The sequence below is a fragment of the Pongo pygmaeus genome, chromosome 21 (genome assembly GCF_028885625.2).
Source record: "Pongo pygmaeus isolate AG05252 chromosome 21, NHGRI_mPonPyg2-v2.0_pri, whole genome shotgun sequence".
NCBI classification, from domain to species: Eukaryota; Metazoa; Chordata; class Mammalia; order Primates; family Hominidae; genus Pongo; species Pongo pygmaeus.
This window is the reverse complement of record NC_072394.2, coordinates 44,741,348-44,760,141: the sequence shown is the minus strand read 5'-3', so window position 1 is coordinate 44,760,141 and position 18,794 is coordinate 44,741,348. Positions and strand designations below refer to the sequence as shown.

The window sequence follows — 18,794 nt, the reverse complement described above, 5'->3', positions numbered from 1 at the left end:
TTTCTCAGCTCCATGTGACCAGCTATTACCCATATTTAAGGACTAATTCAGTATGCACTTTCTCCTATAAACCCTTCCTGACCTTTGATCGAGACAGAATCTCTTCACCATCTAGATCCCCTCTGTGAGGACCCATGTTATTTTCTGCCTTATACTTTTCCTTTGTATTTGCATCCTATTTCCTCACTAGACCATCAGCTGTCTATTCTGATTCATCCTCATCTCCAGTGTGCCTTGCAAATACTGAGAATTTCCTAAAAACATGTTGAATGGGAAAGCCCAGTGGAATTAGAACAGATCAACTCTCTATGTATTATACAAAAGAGCTTCATTCAGAGAACAGACCTAAATGTCAACATTAAGCATTAATGGTTCGTGCACCAAGTTCTGTGGTAGGAGGGTGGCAAGGCAAGCCTGGAGGGCAGTATGTGGAAGACATGCCATGGTCTGAGCCTTCAGAGAGCACATTGTCTACCCAGAAACAAAACAAAACAAAACAAAATGATGAGGCAATCAGAAAAGCTAACTCAGGCCAAACTAAAAGAGCAGTGAACTTTATTAAGGGTACTACAGATCAGAAAACTGAAATGGAAATAGAGTTTAAGGAAATTGCCTGGAATCACATAGCTAATAAATGGCAGAGTTGGGTCTCAAACTTGGACAATCTGATAATGGAGTCCACACTCTGAAACGTCATCTAATCTGGATTAAATACAAAACAGGACCTGCTGAGATACCAAATTTTGTGGCATAATTTTGAGTGATTTGTTGAGGTGGGAAAAAAGCCCAAACGCCCAAACAAAATCTTCTGTTCATCCTGTTCTAAACTACTCCTTCCTCTACACCTGAAAATTGAATCCTGCTCCTTCTGCTTGCACTCACGTGGGCAGCCACTTAAGCTGGGAACTTGGAAGTCTTCTTCAATACATTCACATTTAATCACCTTTTGATTTTGTGTCTTAACCACCTTGCACACTGCTGACCTTTCTTCCCCATCCCATGGCCACTGCAAAGGAAGCCCCCAATATTTCTTGTGTTGGCCAATCACTGATTGTGTAAACACATTCACTCTGCCTTTGACTTTCTCCTCACCCTCCTGCTAAAAATAATTCACCTACAATAAATATTTGGCCACATGACTTGTTGGGTTTTCCCTATGACCTATGGGACTGAGACCAAGCTGCTTAAACTCTTTGGGAACTAGCCCTTCCAACATCTTGCCATTCCCACTTTGTTAACCCACCCGCCCAAACCACAAACACAGTTCCTAAAATCTACCTAAAAATTCCCTTCCCCCCTCCTCCATCTGACTTCTCTTTTACTTTACCACTCAGGCATCCCAGATTCTGGGCCATCTTGCCTGCTTTCCCTCCTCACCCCTATCCCCAGGTATGGACTCACAGCTCCCTGTGTTGCCTTATCATACAATTTGTCATGACAGAAGATAATACAACATAGTAGTTATTAATACAGGCTCTTTAAATCAGACTCCCTGGATTCAAATCCCTGCCATGCCACTTAACAACTATATAAACGTGAGAAAGTTGCTTAACCTCTCTGAGCCTCACTTTTCTCATCTGTAAACAGGGATAATAATGCCTCATAAGGTTATTGTGAAGATTAAATAAAATAGTTCATGCAATATGCTTAAAACAGTACCTGACACATAATTGATCTCCCAGTATTTAAGTGACAGCTATTATCATCTGCTTTATAATTTGCTAGTCTGGCTCTCTCATCAGACATATGGACTAGATTAGGATCTCATATGTCTTTCTATCCGTACTTGACAGAGATAAGGATATAGTAGGCCCTTGAGAAGTTTCTGCTGAATTAACGATGGAAAGATGGATAAATGGATGATGGGTGGGTGGGTGGGTGGGTGGATGGATGGCTGGATGGATGGATGGATGGGTGGATGAATGGATGGATGGATGGATGGATGCATGCATGTATGCATGGATAGGTTCATGGATGGATGGATGGATAGATGGCTGAACGGGTGGGTTTGTGATCTAGATGGATGGGTAGATGGTCAGCTGGGTGGTTAGATAGACAACTTTGTCCTGTTTAAATTGTATGGAACAAAAGAAAACTGTGCCTGAAGTCAGTCTTGTCAGCTAGCTGAAAAAAGTTTCTGCAGTATGTGATTTATTAAGTTTGGGGTTATTGTTTTGTTTTGTTTTGTTTTTTCTAAGCACAGCTGTCTTCCTGTTCAGGATTTTTGGTTTCAGGCAATCTGTTACTTGCAATATCACTGTATCCTTGTAAATTTAGACCTTCAGTAAATCTTCTTCAAGGCTTAGAAAAAAACACACATGTAAACTGTTTAGGTCACAGAATAAAGACCTGTGATAACTTGACCTAGAAGACTTTGCAGTTTAATTGGGAAAAGAGATTCAATTAATAGAAGTTTGTCAGTTACCATTATCCTAGAGTTGCCTTGCTGCTGGGTCAGAGATAGCACGAGAAGGCTTATGGTGACACCCAAGATAACTCAGAAAAGCAACTTGGAAAAGGTGGTCTGTGGTTTGAAGATGAAGAAGGAAGCATGTTTTCTTGGCTCAGGCTGAGGTGAATCCTGAAGGTTGACAGCAGAAAAACTAGAAGGTCCAGAATGCTCAGTGTAGCTGAGGAGGAGGTGGCTGCTGACAGTGAGGGCATCCAGCTTGGAATGGAGGCCTTGCAACTGGTCCAAAGATACACAAAGCCTTTGACCTAGTGAAGCATGGACTTATAATCTTAGATTCCTCAGCTAACCATGAGAGTAATTATATCTGCTCCTCAGGGTTGTGGGGAGGATTGAAAGAGATAAGTTGTGACATCCTAATGCTTGACTCCCCAGATTTCTGAAGATATATCCATTTTCTTCCGTCCTTGAAAGCAGCAAAGGCTTGAGGTCGAGAACATGAGCTATGGGCTGGTCACGGTGGTTCATGCCTGTAATCCCAGCACTTTGGGAGGCCGAGGCAGATGGATCACAAGGTCAGGAGATCGAGACCATCCTGGCTAACACAGTGAAACCCCGTCTCTACTAAAAATACAAAAAATTAGCCAGGCGTGGTGGTGGGCACCTGTAGTCCCAGCTACTCAGGAGGCTGAGGCAGAAGAATGGCGTGGACCCGGGAGGCGGAGCTTGCAGTGAGCCGAGATCGCACCACTGCCCTCCAGCCTGGGCGACAGAGCGAGACTCTGTCTCAAAAAAAAAAAAAGAACATAAGCTATAAGCTTTAGAGCCATGTTGCTATCAAATCCAGTCACTAGCTGTGTGATCTGAAGTTACTTCTTGTTTGCCTCAGTTTCACCGTCAGAATAGTGGGAATGGTACTAATACCTATCTTTTAGGGCAACTGTGAGGAATACATGAGTTAATGTGTGCTAAAGCTGAGAACAATACCTGGCACACAGTAAGTGCTGAATAAGTATTTGTTCATATTTTATTATTCCTAAAGAGGTGAACACTTTGTTCCTGGTGACCAGAATAAGAAGCAGTAAACCTTATCTCTGTGGATGAGATGCAGACATACATAAGCCACCCTTTATTGAGCCCTAATACATTCCAGATATTTAGATTAATATAATCTAATATCAATTTAGATTAATGTAATTTACATAAACTACTTTATATGTTACATATCATATCTAATGTGAGTATAATTTAGATTAATATAATGCTAATGCCTATGGTGATTCTTGGGAATACATAATTATTGCCCCCAAGCTTGAGATAGAGAAACTGGGACTCAGGGCTGTTTAGTGATTTGTTTGAGGTCATGCAGTTAGTTAAGTGATGGTGCTGAGATGCCAAGGCTTATTGTATTTCCACTCCTGAAAGCTGTTTGAGCTGTCAGTCGTCTATGGCATCCTCCTTGGTGCATGGATCAGGAAATAGAGGTCCAAAGGGAAGAAGAAGAACTTACTTGCCCAGGATGTCACAATGAGCAGTTGAAAGATCTGAGATTATAATGCTGGCCTCTTGATTCTCAGCTTAGTGTTCTTGACAATAGAGAACACAGGTGTCCTATAAGTCTTCATCAAATGGACCCTGAGTTTTATGTCCCAGGGGAATCACTTTCCAGGCACTGGACCTGCCAGCAGTGAGGTAGAGAAATTATCTCCTTACAGTGCCAACGTGTATGGCTGGTGAAGGGGATTTGATGACTTTCTGTAGGAGCTTCCAATTCCCACTCATCGCAGTCCCCTGTTCTTCACCTTCTCATCATCTACTGTCACTGTTCTTTCAGTCTAGGATATTGAACAGTCTTCTGTGTGGCCAGATCTTGCTGCACTGTGGCTCATTTTCCCTAGCTCAGCCCCTAAGGAGGTGTGGGGCTTTCCTTCTTCTGTGGCTTCTTAACTTTTAGACTCACTTCCTTCTGGGTATGTAGGGTTGGGCTTTGCCAATTGATGAAAGAAAGACTAGAGATAGCCCCATCGTGGGAGCTTTGGGTATTTCCTACTTGAGATGGAAAATTTGGGGCTGTGAAGATGTGTCCCCCACTTCCCCCACTCTGCAGTTATAAAGACTCTATTTTCCTGTGCCAAGCAAATGGGATAATGGTTGCAAGTAATCAAATAGTTCAAGAAAAAAGGAAACCATTCTTTTCTGCTCAGATGGATATTTGGAGACCTGAATTATCTAGCCATTTTTCTCAATCTATAAATGTATCATTTATTGTCAGTATAGCTGAATCTGATGTGAAATAAGAACATTGCTATTTATTTTCTTACAACATAAGAAAAGTTATAACAAAGGGAATATCATGCTTTTATTTGAGTTTTGTGATTGCTTGGAAGCCAGGAGCCAGTAGGGACATTGGAAAGAGATTGAAGCCAGTGATTTTTCAAGCTTTCTTTTGGAGAATGGAGTTCTCAGCCATATGATATCTTAAATGAAACTTCAAAGTATAAAATAGGTAAAACTTCAATATATAAAACAAGTGCTTTGGTGGATGATGGGGGCCAGCAGCCTCACCTGCTCAGTACCCTCCTTCTTCATTACACAGTGGCTGCTATAGAACCCCCAGACTTCTGTGAACACAGTTTGAAAATTACTGATCTAGTTTAATGCACCTAAGGGACAGATGCAGAAATGAAGGCACAGAGAGTTTATTCAAGGTAGAGTCTGTTCAGACTGAAGGTTGGAGCTCCTGTCTCTCAGTACAGTGCTCTTCCAAGATAAGGTTGGACTTTGCGCTGGTCATCTACTGCCATGTAACAAACTACCCCCAAAATCTAATGGCTTAAAGAGCAACAGTTATTTATTTTTCTCATGTGTCTTCACTTTGGGCAGAGCTTAAAGGGAATGACTTATTTCTGTTCTGCGATGTCAGTGGTCTCAGCTGAGATAACTTGGTTGGCTGAAAGTAGAATGGCTGGGGGCTGGTGGGACATTTCTTTCTCTTTTTGTAGTCTCAGAGGTTTACCTGTGATCTCTCCAGCATGGTAGCCTCAGGGAAATTGGGCTTCTTCTGTGGAGACTGAGAGTTCTAAGAGAGAGTTATGGACAGAGCTGAGAGGCTTCTTTTTTTTCCCCAGCTTGGAAAGTCCCAGAACATCATTCTTACCACATTCTATTCACACAGGACCAGCCCTGACTCTGTGGGAGGGCACTCCACAAGGGCCTGAATACTAGGAAGTGCAGATCACTGGGGAGCCATCTTGGGTACTGGCTATATGTTCTCCTTGCTTTGGGTATGACCTTACCAAATAGACTCTGATGTGATTTTATCTGAAATAGAGGAGACAGAAGAAGTTTGGTGTTGCTTAGATCACAGGACATTATCATAGGGAAGAGTGGTAGACTGGTCCCAGGAAGCCACAGAGAGCTGATCCAATACCCCCACCCGCACCCCGCCGACCAAAAAAAAAAAAAATATATCATAATTACAAGGAAGCTAGTTTTGGTTGACCATAAGGAAGAACTTTGAACCAACTACAACAGCCAACATGAAACATGGCTTCCTCTATGTGAGGCCATGGGTTTCCCTATTATAGAAGAGGTCTCTCTTGTTTCTTCTACCACTGGAAATATCTGATTCTCAGTGAAGATGATTAGTAGAGGAACTTGCATCTCCTTGAGCTTAGGGATGCTGAAATAATATGTGCATTTCTAAGAATCAAGATTTCATTAAAAATCTAATTCTTGTTTGTTTGTCTTTTCTTTTTCCCCCATTTTGGACATTCCTTCATCTGACTGCCCATCAATATATAGAAGAAATGCTTATTCCTACTCCTATTACTTGTAAGTATCGAGCTGGTGTTAACTTTGCTTCATGCCTTGTAAGGGAACCTGTAGCATGCATTTCCTGCACCAACCAAGTGTCTGTTAGTTTCTCATTTTCACTTCTGTCTAAGTTGTCTGTAGTCTTAAAGTTTTTATTTTGCATAAATGTGTTCCATTTGAAAGTGCACTGTCATTGTTCAAGTTTGTTATGTTTCCGCCGTCTTGGATTTTTTTCCTCTTATTTTTAGAGATGTGAAGGGCTGTTTCTCCTTTGTGAGTGCAATTTTGTAGTTAGGAATCCCTGAATTCCATCAAGCAGGGGACCAAATCCTGCTGTAGGACTTGCACACATGAGACGGAATCACAGTCTTAGCAACTTCTGAATCCATGTGTTTTTACTTGGAGAATGGTTAGCCCTGGGGTCTCAAAGTTTAGAAAGGAATTCATTGGTTGTTTATGCTATTTCAGAAAGTCTGCAGGGATTCATTACTTTATCTAGAACCAGCCTCACAGGTGAAAGAAACATCCAGAGTCTTTGCTTTGGGCTGGGATTATGTGTTTGGTGTTTAGCATTATTTATCTTATGTTATCAGTGCATTTTGTTGGGAGTTATAGATGGGTGCTTGCTTATCCATTTTTTTGCACTTGCTAAAAAAAGTGATTATTTTTCTTATTAATAAAACAGAGGGCCGGGTGTGGTGGCTCACGCCTATAATCTCAGCACTTTGGAGGCTGAGAGGGCAGATCACCTGAGGTCAGGAGTTCAAGACCAGCCTGGCCAACATGGTGAAACCCCGTCTCTACTAAAAATACAAAAATGAGCTGGGCGTGATGGCAGGCGTCTGTAGTCCCAGCTACTTAGGAGGCTGAGGCAGGAGAATTGCTTGAACCCAGGGGCGGAGGTTGCTTGAACCCAGGGGCGGAGGTTGCAGTGAGCCAAAATCGTACCATTGCGCTCCAGCCTGGGCAACAAGAGCAAAACTCCGTCTCAAAATAATAATAATAATAATAATAATAAATAAAAACAACAACAACAACAGAGATTCTCAAAACATGATAGTAAAGGAGAACAACTCTGTATAGTAGATCCTTGGTGATAAAAAGTTAGAAAGCCCCTGAACTAGTCCCACATTCCTAATATGCACTTCCTATTTTTGGAAATTCAGAGGTTGTAGGGACCTTAGAAAGAGATTGAAGGATGTGAATTCATTGCACATCCAGCTAGCAAAAGAGTGGGATTAAAACAGGGAATACCTGGCTTTCAGTAAAGTGTATTGCTTAGCACTCCATGTCTTCCCTCACCTCTGGCAAACTCAGCTTTATGAGAGAGGCTGTGCCTAACAGCATTACCTGCTGAAGGCTTCATAGATAAAGATGGAGCCAGCAAAAAGCCACCCCATCCTCTCTGCTCAGTGTTGGGTCCACAGGTCTTTAGGATACGTACTACCACCCTCATGTTATATGGGAACAAATGGACCCCCATCACCAATACTGGAAGTACCAGATCACTTATTCATTCATCCCACAAACATGCTTTGAACATGCACATCATGTTTCAGATGGTGTGGATGAAGAAATGGCTAGAACCCAGAGGTTCAGCCTCACAGTATGCAAGCCTATCTGAGAGACTAGCATAACATCACCTATTAGAAACATCAGCTGAGAGACGCCTCTACATACTGTAGTACAGGAGCACTTAGTTGAGTGACAAATTTTTTATGTGGTAGGGGATAGTTATCAGTGTGTTTAGAGATGGCTTTACCCATTACTGAAAAAATTAAAATTCTGATTAGAGGAAACTGCATCTGCAAAGACACGGAGGTACGAAACAATATGGTGTGTCATTGCTGTGGTGGAAAGAGAATGAGCTTCAGGAGTGATGCAGCTCTGGGCTCATGTCCCGCTTCTATCATGCACTGGTTATAGAGCCTTGGGCAAATTTTCTAAACTTTTTGATTCTCTTTTCTCTTAATTATCAAATGAGGGTAATGGTGCCTGACTCACAGAGTTGCTGTGAAGAGATGAGATGATTTTGTAAAGTGCCTGGCACAAAGTTGACACTCGTGAAATATTAGTTTATTTCCCCTTTCAGAAACCACAGGGTTCATGGCAGGAATGGTAGTCCCTGGGAGCCCCTCTGTTCTTCCAGGGCCTCTTAGGGTATGCATGTTTCACAGCCGATGTGGGCATACAGGGACCCATCACCACCTCTGGCATCTCACCCCCATCCCTCTATCAGCCAGTTTGCCTATCAGGGTCTTTGAATGCCCACTTTATATAGTGCTGTGTGCTGGGTGCTGGGGTGGAATCCAAGATAAGCAGTGTGAAATGACAGAGGATGGATCTGCACATACTTGCAGTTGAAGGTGCAATGATAAACATAGGCCTTTCAATTGGTGCAGGCATGAAGTTCTGTGCCACACGTCCCAGAGCAGGAAGCTCATACCAGCAGTGGGATGCAGAAGCATCTGGATAGGACACAGGGTTTCCATAATTATATTCATTCTATATTCACCAGCCCCAAGGCTGCCATGACGGTCATATATTGTATGCCACTGCAAATAGCCTGTCTTCTATACAGAAACCTTAGGTGGTTACATTGCCTGTTAAGCACCATCTTCCCATCCCAACTACCACCAAGCACTTGTGATAGATGAACCAGTTCCTAGACTTAAAGAGATTGAACAGGTAAGGTATGTTTAATCATTTATACAGGAGGGGAGAATAGGAAATCACCAGCACATGCCAAGTATTTTGTACATACATTAGCTCACTAAGTCCTCCGAATAGCCTAGTCTGGTAGGTACCATTATCCCTATTTAATGGGAGAGAAATTGCTCTGAGAAGCTAAGTCATTCCCCCAAAGCTATCCAGAAGTAGATGGGAGGGAGAATTGATTATCCTGGAAACAGAGACATCTTGGGGTGAGAAATGGTCATGTGAGTCATATGCGTATGACTCTGGATATATTGCAATGAGAATGCTGGTGGAGCTCCCAAGCAAAAGCATCACATGGGAACTTAGAAATGCAGAAGTGGAGTCTAGGTAGGACGTGGATGTTTGGAACCTTCCTCTGAGAGGTGGCAGATGAGAGTGCCAGGTGGATGAAAGCAGGCCTGGAGAAAGTGGACAAGAACAGAGGGCTAAGGGCTAGGGGCTGAGGCCCAGGAACTGACCATGATTAAAGAATCAGAAGAGGAGAGGAACTGGCAAAGCAGATAGACAGGTAGGAGAAAAACATAAGGCCCAAGAGGAGAAGGCTTTTGCAGCAGGAGGAGTTGGTTGGCCATAGCAGATGCTGCAGAGGATGGAGGGGGTGGGTTTGGGCACAACCTGGACATTTGGCCGTCAGAAGTAACTTGTACAGGTTGTAGGGATGAAGATTGAGGAGGTAGCCAGCCTGCCTGGGGACCATGAGTAGGATCACCTTTTTTTTTTTTTTTTTTCTGTAAAACAGAGAAGAAACATGATACTGGCCACCTGAAGGATCAGAAAGTCCTGGGCAGAGATTTAGTTATAGTGGAGGATCCTGGGCAGAAGGAAGGGGCTGAAGATACTGGAGTTGGGGGCTATGGAAGTGAAGGACTGGAGGCGAGGTGTTTGGGGACAGGGAACAGTCTGGGAGGGGAAGAGGGACAGGCCTTGGAGATAATAGGATTGACAGAGAGGCATGGAGATGAGGAAGAGGAAACAGAAAGGAAATGATGGCCTCCCACGTGCTAATATATGCCCCGAGGGGGAGCCTTGAAGCCTCACTCCTCAGTGTGTGGACCCTGGACCAGTAGCATCAGCATCACCTGGGAGCTTGTCAGAGACGTAGCATCAAGGGCCCCAGCCCAGACCCCTGAATCAGAATCTGCAGCGTTAACAAGGTCCCAGGTGATTCATATACATGTTAGAGTATCACTGACTTAACTGGAGTCTCAGTTGTCTTATCTATAAAATAGGAAAAATAATACCCTCCTCATAGGTATTAGGGGCCACCTGGTCCTTTAATGAATAAACACTGATTTCATTGAAGAGATTGGTTAGCCAAAGTGTGTTCTCTCTTCAACACACTTTGGCTAACCAATCTCTTCAATGAAATCAGTGTTTATTCATTCCACCAATATTTGTGGAATGTCCTCTGCATGCTAGGCATTGGACAAGGTTCTGGGTATATAGGAGTTAGCACAAGTAAAAATCCCTACACATGTGGAGCTTTTTTAGTAGAAGAGGTAGAAAGTAAACAACATATATAACAAAATAAATAGTATGTAGTAGTAAGAGCTAAGAAGAACAAATAAACTAGGGAAAGAGGAGATAAAGTATGGATGGGGGAGGAGCAGAGGAATTCTATATTTCCCCCAAAATAAAGAAGCCATCAAGTGCTCCATCATTGAAAGTATCCCTACACAAGAACAATGGTCCACAAATATTTTCCATAAGAAGCCAGACAGTAAATAATTTTGGCTTTACAAACCCATGTGTTCTGTGTTGCATCTACTCAACTCTGATGTTGCAGCATGAAGTCATAGCTATGTGTTTGAATGAGTGTGGCTGTGTTCCAATAAAACTTAATTTTAAAAAACCAAGCAGTGGGCCAGATTTGGCCCACAGGTCACAATTTGCCAATTCTTGCCCTAGAGTTTTGAGAGTAGGAAGAGGGTGAGATTTGAGATTCATCCTGTCTTATTGAGCTCCTGCCATGTACTTTATCCCATGCCTGATATTGCAGGCACAAAAGTGAATAAGGTGCACCCTATACCAGACTACAAAAGGGCAGAAGTTGAAAGGCATTACCAGTTGGTCCCTACTATATATACTCACCCAATGCTTATAACAAGCCCTGCAAATATATGTTATTTTGTTGATTTTATTTAGATGTTAAGACTGAAGTTTGAAGACTTGTCTATTGCTCACAGCCAGAATGCAGCAGGGTTAAGTTTGAACTCAGGACCACATGGCCCACAAGCCCTACCCATTCTTCTTACTGAGCCCTGTTCTTTGGGAGATGGGGGCACTTCTGCCTGGACCATGTGCTTGGAGCACATCAGCCAGGTTGCAGAAGAGCCAGGTACCAAATGCAAGTCTGTCTGCCTGTAGGGCCTCGTTTCTGTGCTTGGGGCACATCAGCCGGGTTGCAGAAGAACCAGGTACCAAATGCAAGTCTGTCTGCCTGTAGGGCCTCGTTTCTGTGCTTGGGGCACATCAGCCGGGTTGCAGAAGAGCCAGGTACCAAATGCAAGTGTGTCTGCCTGTAGGGCCTTGTTTCTGTGCATGGCCATCAGTGCCCTGCTAGGCATAAGAAGTGGTAGCTATTCTGGGCTGGTAAGGAGGTCATTGGGGCAGTCCTGTCTCTGCTGTCCTGGGGATTGGCCACATGATGTGGCTGGTCTTCCAAGCAGTGCTGTGCACAGGCAACATGTTGAGAGGAGTCAGAGCTGAGGGCACTGAGCTGCTGCATCAGAGGTAGCCAAGGGGTTACAGCAAGAGGTTATGAAAGGGGTGTTAATGACCAGGATAAATAATAGCCCAATAAAAATGGAGCTATGGAACAGAGGGATCTGGGGACCCAGGGACACAGGATAGTTAAAGATAAGGCCCATTATTGTCTCTCCAGTATACACACACACGCGCACACACACAAACGTGAATCATGTGGGTTTTGGTGTCAGGCCTATTTCATAATTCTAGGTTTGCCTCTCCTGTGAGATTGTTTCCACCTGGAGCACTCATAGAACCACTGTGAGCCTCAGTTTCTTCATCTAGAAAATCGTGATAATAGCGGTGACTTCCCAGTGTTTTGGTGAAGGGCAATGAGAGAATGTATATGTAGAGTGGCTGGCACACAGTAGGTATTTTATAAATGGCAGCTACTATTCCTCACATTCTGAGCTGACAAAAATGCCTCTCTGGGATCCCTTTTTGCCTTTCTGTAGTAAAGCAGACCCCAACAACTTCAATTGTTCAGTGTTTGCCTTTTTAAAGGATATTCAGAGTTGGCATGTGTCCACAGGTTAATTTACCTCAAGGTGCGTGATGGGCACAGTAATTGTTTTGAACAGAGGTATTTTAGTGTAGTAGTTCTTGAGAAAGCGCGAAGATGTTTACCAAGTGTTCTGGCTGAGAGAGAGAGCACATAACTACTTCACTTAGCCTTGGACAAATGCCTTGTGCAGATGTCTCTGAGACAGAAAACCGTGACCTGGGCTGGTTTCTGTCCACAGATACTCCATGGGACTCCTGGGCTTTTCTATAGCCTTCCGATCTCCTCCATCTCAATATATTCAAATCTGATATCATTCTTCCAAGGCCAGATCAAACACTGCCTTCTACAAGAAGTCTCTCATGATTCTCTCCACCTGTGGGAATAGCGCCTTTCTCTGAACTGCAGTTGCTTTATATTATGGGCAGGAGCAAATTTGTCTTAAGGATGTTGCTTGCTCATTAGGGTATTCTCCATGGAACTCCTAACATACAGTGAACCCCAGTAAGTGCCTGTGTAATGAGTGAAGGAACAAGATGAATTTAAAAGACATACAGACATACAGCTAAAGTCAACAGGGTGGTACTCTGTTCTTGAAAAGAAAAAAAAAATGACATCATTTTTTAGATAACTCTAGACCTTGTAACTTCCTTGCTTCTGTGGCTTTAAGGCCATTTTTGCTTCTATTTTTGCATCTGTGTGACCTGGACAAGCCACTCAACTTTTGCTGAATCTCAGTTGCCTGGTATGTAAAACAGAGACAAAAAATACAAATCTTACAGAAGAAGTCTCACAAAGATTCAATGGACATAATGTAAAATGCTTAGCACATAGTAGGGCCTCACCAAAATAAGAGACTGCTCCTTTCTTCAAAGGCAAATGCCTTTTCACATCATCAGCTGCTGTGAAGCAGATATCATTGCTTCAATATATTTAAACAGGCATTTTAAAATGATTCCATCAAGAGATACTCAAAAGTTATTTAATGTAATTTATCAGCCACTTTGAATAAAAATGAAGAAAAATTAGGAATAGAAGAAAACCATTTAAAGATGCTAAATATCAATTACTAGTAAATATCAAATTATCGACAGCAAACATGTTAATAGGTGAAAATCTAAGACATTACCATGCAGGCAAGACTAAAGTGGTTACTAGCAGTGTTGCTCTTCAGCCAAGAGGAGAACCTTGGTGGGAAGTCTGATTCCTGAGCCTCACCCCCAGATCTGCTCAGTCTCTTTAAAAGCATGGCCTGGGGATCTGCTTTTTAACAAGTATCTCAGATTCTTATCTTTCCTGCTGACTTTGGGAACAACTCTCATGGCATCCTCACATCACTCTGATTTAATTGTCCCTTTCATAATGTTTATCCCTGCAGTGCATTCTTCCTGGAATTCTTCCTATCCCCTTTGTGTGCCCAGAAAACTCCAGTATCTTTATAAAGGGAGTGTCATTGTTCTCTTCTTTGGAGGCCCCCTCCAATTTCCATGGACCATATCCATAGTGCTGGGCTCATATCTTTGTCGTTGCATTTATCTTTCATTCCTTCACCCATTGACTTACTAATTCATGATCCCTTCCCAGGTTATCCTGCCCTTGGCATCTTTGCACGTCAGTCTCCATGTAGAGAGAACTATGTATTACTCATCATTCATTTCCCAATGACTAGATCAGTGCTCAGGACAAATCAGGTATCATAAGGTTGTGTTGATTAGGTGAATGAACGAAGATACGTGAGTGGTTATATGTGTGGAGTTGATACCCTTCCAATTTTGTTTTGTCTCTATTGAGTTATATTATTCCATTCTCTAGAAGTTAGTTAATATCCATGTTCACTTATTTTGGCCTATGGTGATGATAGAGCTTTCAGATCACCTATTTTGTAGTCTTATATGGGTTTTAGGTTTAGAAATGTTGCATTGGTACTTGCATGACACAATTATAAATGTGTAAAATTAATGACTGCTATTACAATGAGATATTAATAGATATAAATGCACTGGGCTAGACCATGTGTACTGATAGATTTGGATAGGGATTGCAACTGAACGGATGCTTTATTGTCTACTCTATTGAATTGGCGTCTAAACGCATCAATCATGCATACCAAACAGAGCAAATCTGTAAGTCAGAGGCTCTGTCACTTTAATCAGGAAAAATACAAATTTTACCTCCAAAGGTGGCAAAAGATGTTTATATTTCAGTTATAAGTTTATACCTGAGTTTAAGTTTTATTATGTTGGTGCAAAAGTAATTGTGGTCATTACTATTTTAAAAGTAAAATGTACCTTTAATGGCAAAAACCGCAATTACTTTTAAACCAACCTATTAATACCAACCAGGTATTAGTGATGTCTTGAGGCTTAGAAAAGACTGTCTGTGACTTTTAATGCTTCTACCTCATAAACATACTTGAACTTTATAAAGAAGGTTAATGAGAGTATGGAGATTCTCTGCTAACAGAAAGGAGTACACTACTTAAGTGTGGTTAGAAAGAAAATTCCTGTGGAGGACTCTGTGATATGCTACTCAGATCCCCCTTCAAGAATGAGGGGGCCGGGAATGGTGGCTCATGTCTGTAATCCCGGCACTTTGGGAGGCCCAGGCAGGTGGTGGATTACCTGAGGTCAGGAGTTTGAGACCAGCCTGGTTAACATGGTGAAACCCCGTTTCTACTAAAAATACAAAAAATTAGCCAGGCGTGGTGGCACGTGCCTGTAATCCCAGCTACTTGGGAGGCTGAGGCAGGAGAATCGCTTGAATACAGGAGGCGGAGATTGCAATGAGCTGAGATCGTGCCATCGCACTCCAGCTTGGGCAACAAGAGCGAACTCCGTCTCAAAAAAAAAAACAATGAGGGACTTTCTCCCATTCGCTGCAATTGGTGCTGACAGATGCCTATGAAAGAATGATCACCCAAGGAAAAGCTTTTTAGAGTTTTTGTATTATCAGTGAGCAACAAACTAATGACCCTAATCAGTTGGTAGACAAAGTGTTCATAGGCAATGAAGAGTGCATTTCATGGGAGGGAAACCCACTTGTTTGTGACACTAACAGCCCCCTTCAGAACTTGCCCTTTGGAGCCGCCTCACCCAAAGCCATCTACTCACTGGTTGACACGGGGTGTAAAAGCCACCCCAGCTTCAGGGCTTCCCATGGGGTTGGCTTTAGCCACTGCTCCAACTGCATCACCATTCAACCTTTCCTCTGCCCACTCTTTCCCTTTCTTTTTCCCTTCCCTTTCCTTCCCTCCTTCTTTCCCCTTCCCTTCCTCCTCTTCCCCTTCTCTCCTCTTCCCTTTAATCTACAGGTGAAGCTTCCCCAATACATCTCCTGCTTGTCAATCTCTCTCAGAGTATGATTGATTTTCAGAGAACCCAGCTTGGGACTCTCCCATTGGCTTTTCTGGAGACAAGTGGGTTTCCTGCCCCTGAAATGCACTCTTCCTTGCCTATGAACACTGCATACCAAGTGATTGGGGTTATTACTTTGTCGCCCACTGATAATACACAAACTCTAAAATGTTTTTCCTTGGGCGGTCATTCATTCATAGGCATTTGCTGTTCATCTGTGCTTGTGCTGGACCTGAGAGCCACAGAGATCTTCACACATAGCTCCTGCTTGGGGGAGCTGAAGATGTATCACAGAGAAGACTGTCGCAATACCCTTTTGCTGATCCAGCCAGAGGAGAGGACCAGGGTCAGAAGTGCCCAGCCACAGTGCCCCCTTAGCAATATGTCTCCAAGGCAGGATTGGGTTTACTTCTGAAAGCACTACCTTCAGCAAGCATCCCCAAAATGGGAATGACTCTTCAGCTAGAGCTGTAGCAAAGATGGGATCCTGAGATGCACAAACTGGAAAATGCCTTTCTAAGTGTTTCAAAATAGTGCTTTTAATGGAAGGAAATGCTTTAGTTAAGCCCCACAATGTTGATGATGATGATAATGATTGCATTTTATTTGTTTTTAGGGCTTTATCTCTTCCAAAGTGCTTTCCCATTTATTACCTAGTTTTCTAGTTAAGCTTGGAGGTATTTCGGAAGTCATTATTAGATAGATGACTGTGCCAAGCAGGAAAAAGCCCTGAGCTTCCTGGCTGCACAGTTTTAGATAACTCACTTAATTCCATCTCAACTTCAGTTTCTCATCTGTAAAATGGGAGTCATAACACCTACATTTTACAATAGCTCTGATGTTTGAGTGACATGTTATTTCATTCATAAGCATTTGCTGAGCAATTCCATTGTGCTAAGGAGAGAAAATTGTTGAGTCTTTAGTAAGAAATACTCTCTCAAGGAGCTCACAGCTTAAAAGGAACTTGAGCATGTTAACAAAACGTTACAAAATAATGTTACAAGTGCATGAAAAGAGGAGCAGTGAAGACATAACAAAGGCGAGGAAGTCACTGATTCTACTTTGAGGAAAGATACCATGGGTTAACGGGTCCAGTAAAGTTTTTGGTATAAAGTATATGCAAAATGTTTCCTTAAAGAAATGACAAATTCGGCCTGGCGCGGTGGCTCACACCTCTAATCCCAGCACTTTGGCAGGCCAGGCTGATCACTTGAGGTCAGAAATTCAAGACCAGCCTGACCAACATGGCGAGACCCCATCTCTACTAAAAATATAAAAATTAGCTGGGTGGGGTGGTGCACACCTCTAGTCCCAGATACTCAGGAGGCTGAGGCAGGGGAATCGCTTGAACCCGGGAGGCTGGGTTTGTAGCGAGCCAAGATCGCGCCGCTGCACCCCAGCCAGGGCGACAGAGTGAGATTTTGTCTAAAAATAAAAAATAAAAAGTGACACATTCATTTACTTTTCTCCTTGGCCTCATAACATTGAAACACACACACACACACACACACACACACAGAAACATGCTTTTTTCCATAACTTAATTTGATAGCATACTAGGAAAAAAACTTAAAAAGGCGAAGAAGTGAAAGAAAGGAATGCGATAGAGAGGGAAAGAAAAGGGTAGGGAGAAAGTTTGAATCCTATTTATACTACTTAGTAGCTGTGAATCCTAAACCCTCTGAGGTTCAGTTTTCTCATCTGTAAAATGGGAATGGTAGTGTTTAATTCATGGGATTATTTTAAGAAATTAATACAGTGTACTTGCCAGGGGAATTATTGTCATTTATGAAATTATAGAGCTAGGCTAGAACAAAGCAGTAGTTTGATATATTGGAGGGAGGGAGGAAGAGAGAGAGAGAGAGAGGAGAGAGGAGAGATCAATTGTAACTAGCAGATATAGGTTAAGTAGAAGAAGAATTTGAAAATAGAATGAAGTAGGAGGATTTTAGATGGTGTTCCTTAAACTTCACAGATTTTTCCCCTCCAAGCAATTGGGTAAGACAACCCTCCTCCTGGCATCCATCCATGGTGATACCAACAAGAAAGAAAAGAGATAACTAATGATTTTGGCCAGAACTACAAAGGAAGACAATGTCATTTTTATACAAGAAGACTCTGTAGACCGGTGGGCAGAGAAAGAGCTGGGGTTGAATGGGGTCGGGGGAGTGCGCCACCATGGCCATTTCCAAATACAGGGGCTGGGTGACAGACTTGTTTATTGAGATATGGCTGGCAACACCTTCCTTTAAAAAGGCAAGGTTGTCAGAATTCGAGAGGGGCCACCATATTATGAACAGTGCCATTAGAAATGTTGCCTTTCTGGGAACAGACTTATAGGAGTTGGTGTATTTGGGGGAGGGCACTCAGCTAGGGAGAAGACCCCAAACCACAGCCTATAAAGAGAGGTTGGAGAACTGACTGAACTAGTCTGAGGTAGTGCCTAGACATTTTGAAGTTCCCCAGGTTATTCTAATCTGAAACCATAGTTGAGAACCACCCATCCGGAAGGGCTTGAGAATCCAGGGCTATCAAATAAAGGCATTTGAAAGAGAATCATGAAGCATTAGCCTGGCCATTTAGCCCAGAACCTTAGGTGAGAATTTGGTCCCATATGATCATCAGATAAACCTGATTTTGAGTGTGATGATGGAACCTGAGTTTGGAAAGCAAAATCTATAGAAGTCAAGATGCTATTTGTTGGCATCATTTCCTTTTTTAGGTATTGAGGTAGACAATCCTTAGACTGTTCATAAATGTACAGAGGTCATTTAATAAAGGGCAAAAATGCCCTGAGCACATACGTATTGAAATAGTATTTAGTTTCTTGCAACAATCACTACTCATAATGGTTCTGGAGGCATTATGAGGAGTAAAGTCACCTCCACCATGATTATCTCCTCAGAAATGTGTGTTCAGAAGCCTCTATCCCTGAAGCCTCAAGGGACTCAATGCTTCTGCTGATGAAATCTCTTTCTTAACAGAATAAAAGAACATTGGCTGAGTTGCTTTCTGGAGCAGTTTTTTATTCTAAGGGCTTTGAACCACAGTGCAGAACATTCTAAGAGGGTGGGAATTGGTGGGTGTATTACAACCACCCATGTTTTTTAAGTGGAAGAATGGAAAGATTGGTGTGGTCAAAACCCTGTTTTTAATGAAAGACTTGATTTTTGTAAAGATTATAAATATCGTTTTATTAATGTTGTAAACCAAATTGAGCCTCAAGACTAAAGAAGGCTTATTCTGT

The 18,794-nt window shown here is 42.5% G+C and overlaps 1 protein-coding gene across 12 annotated transcripts in view; it reads left to right on the top strand.

Moving 5' to 3' along the window:
• The window catches only part of PTPRT (protein tyrosine phosphatase receptor type T), a 1,135,643-nt gene that overhangs the window by 972,335 nt on the left and 144,514 nt on the right, over positions 1–18,794 (top strand). For 7 of the 12 annotated variants that reach the window (XM_054467368.1, XM_054467370.1, XM_054467374.2 and 4 more), the window contains one exon: positions 6,215–6,244. The exons of the other annotated variants lie outside the window; for them this stretch is intronic. In XM_054467368.1, coding sequence (XP_054323343.1) covers positions 6,215–6,244 — 30 coding nt within the window. The remainder of the gene's footprint in view (positions 1–6,214; positions 6,245–18,794) is intronic. 12 annotated transcript variants of the gene reach the window in all.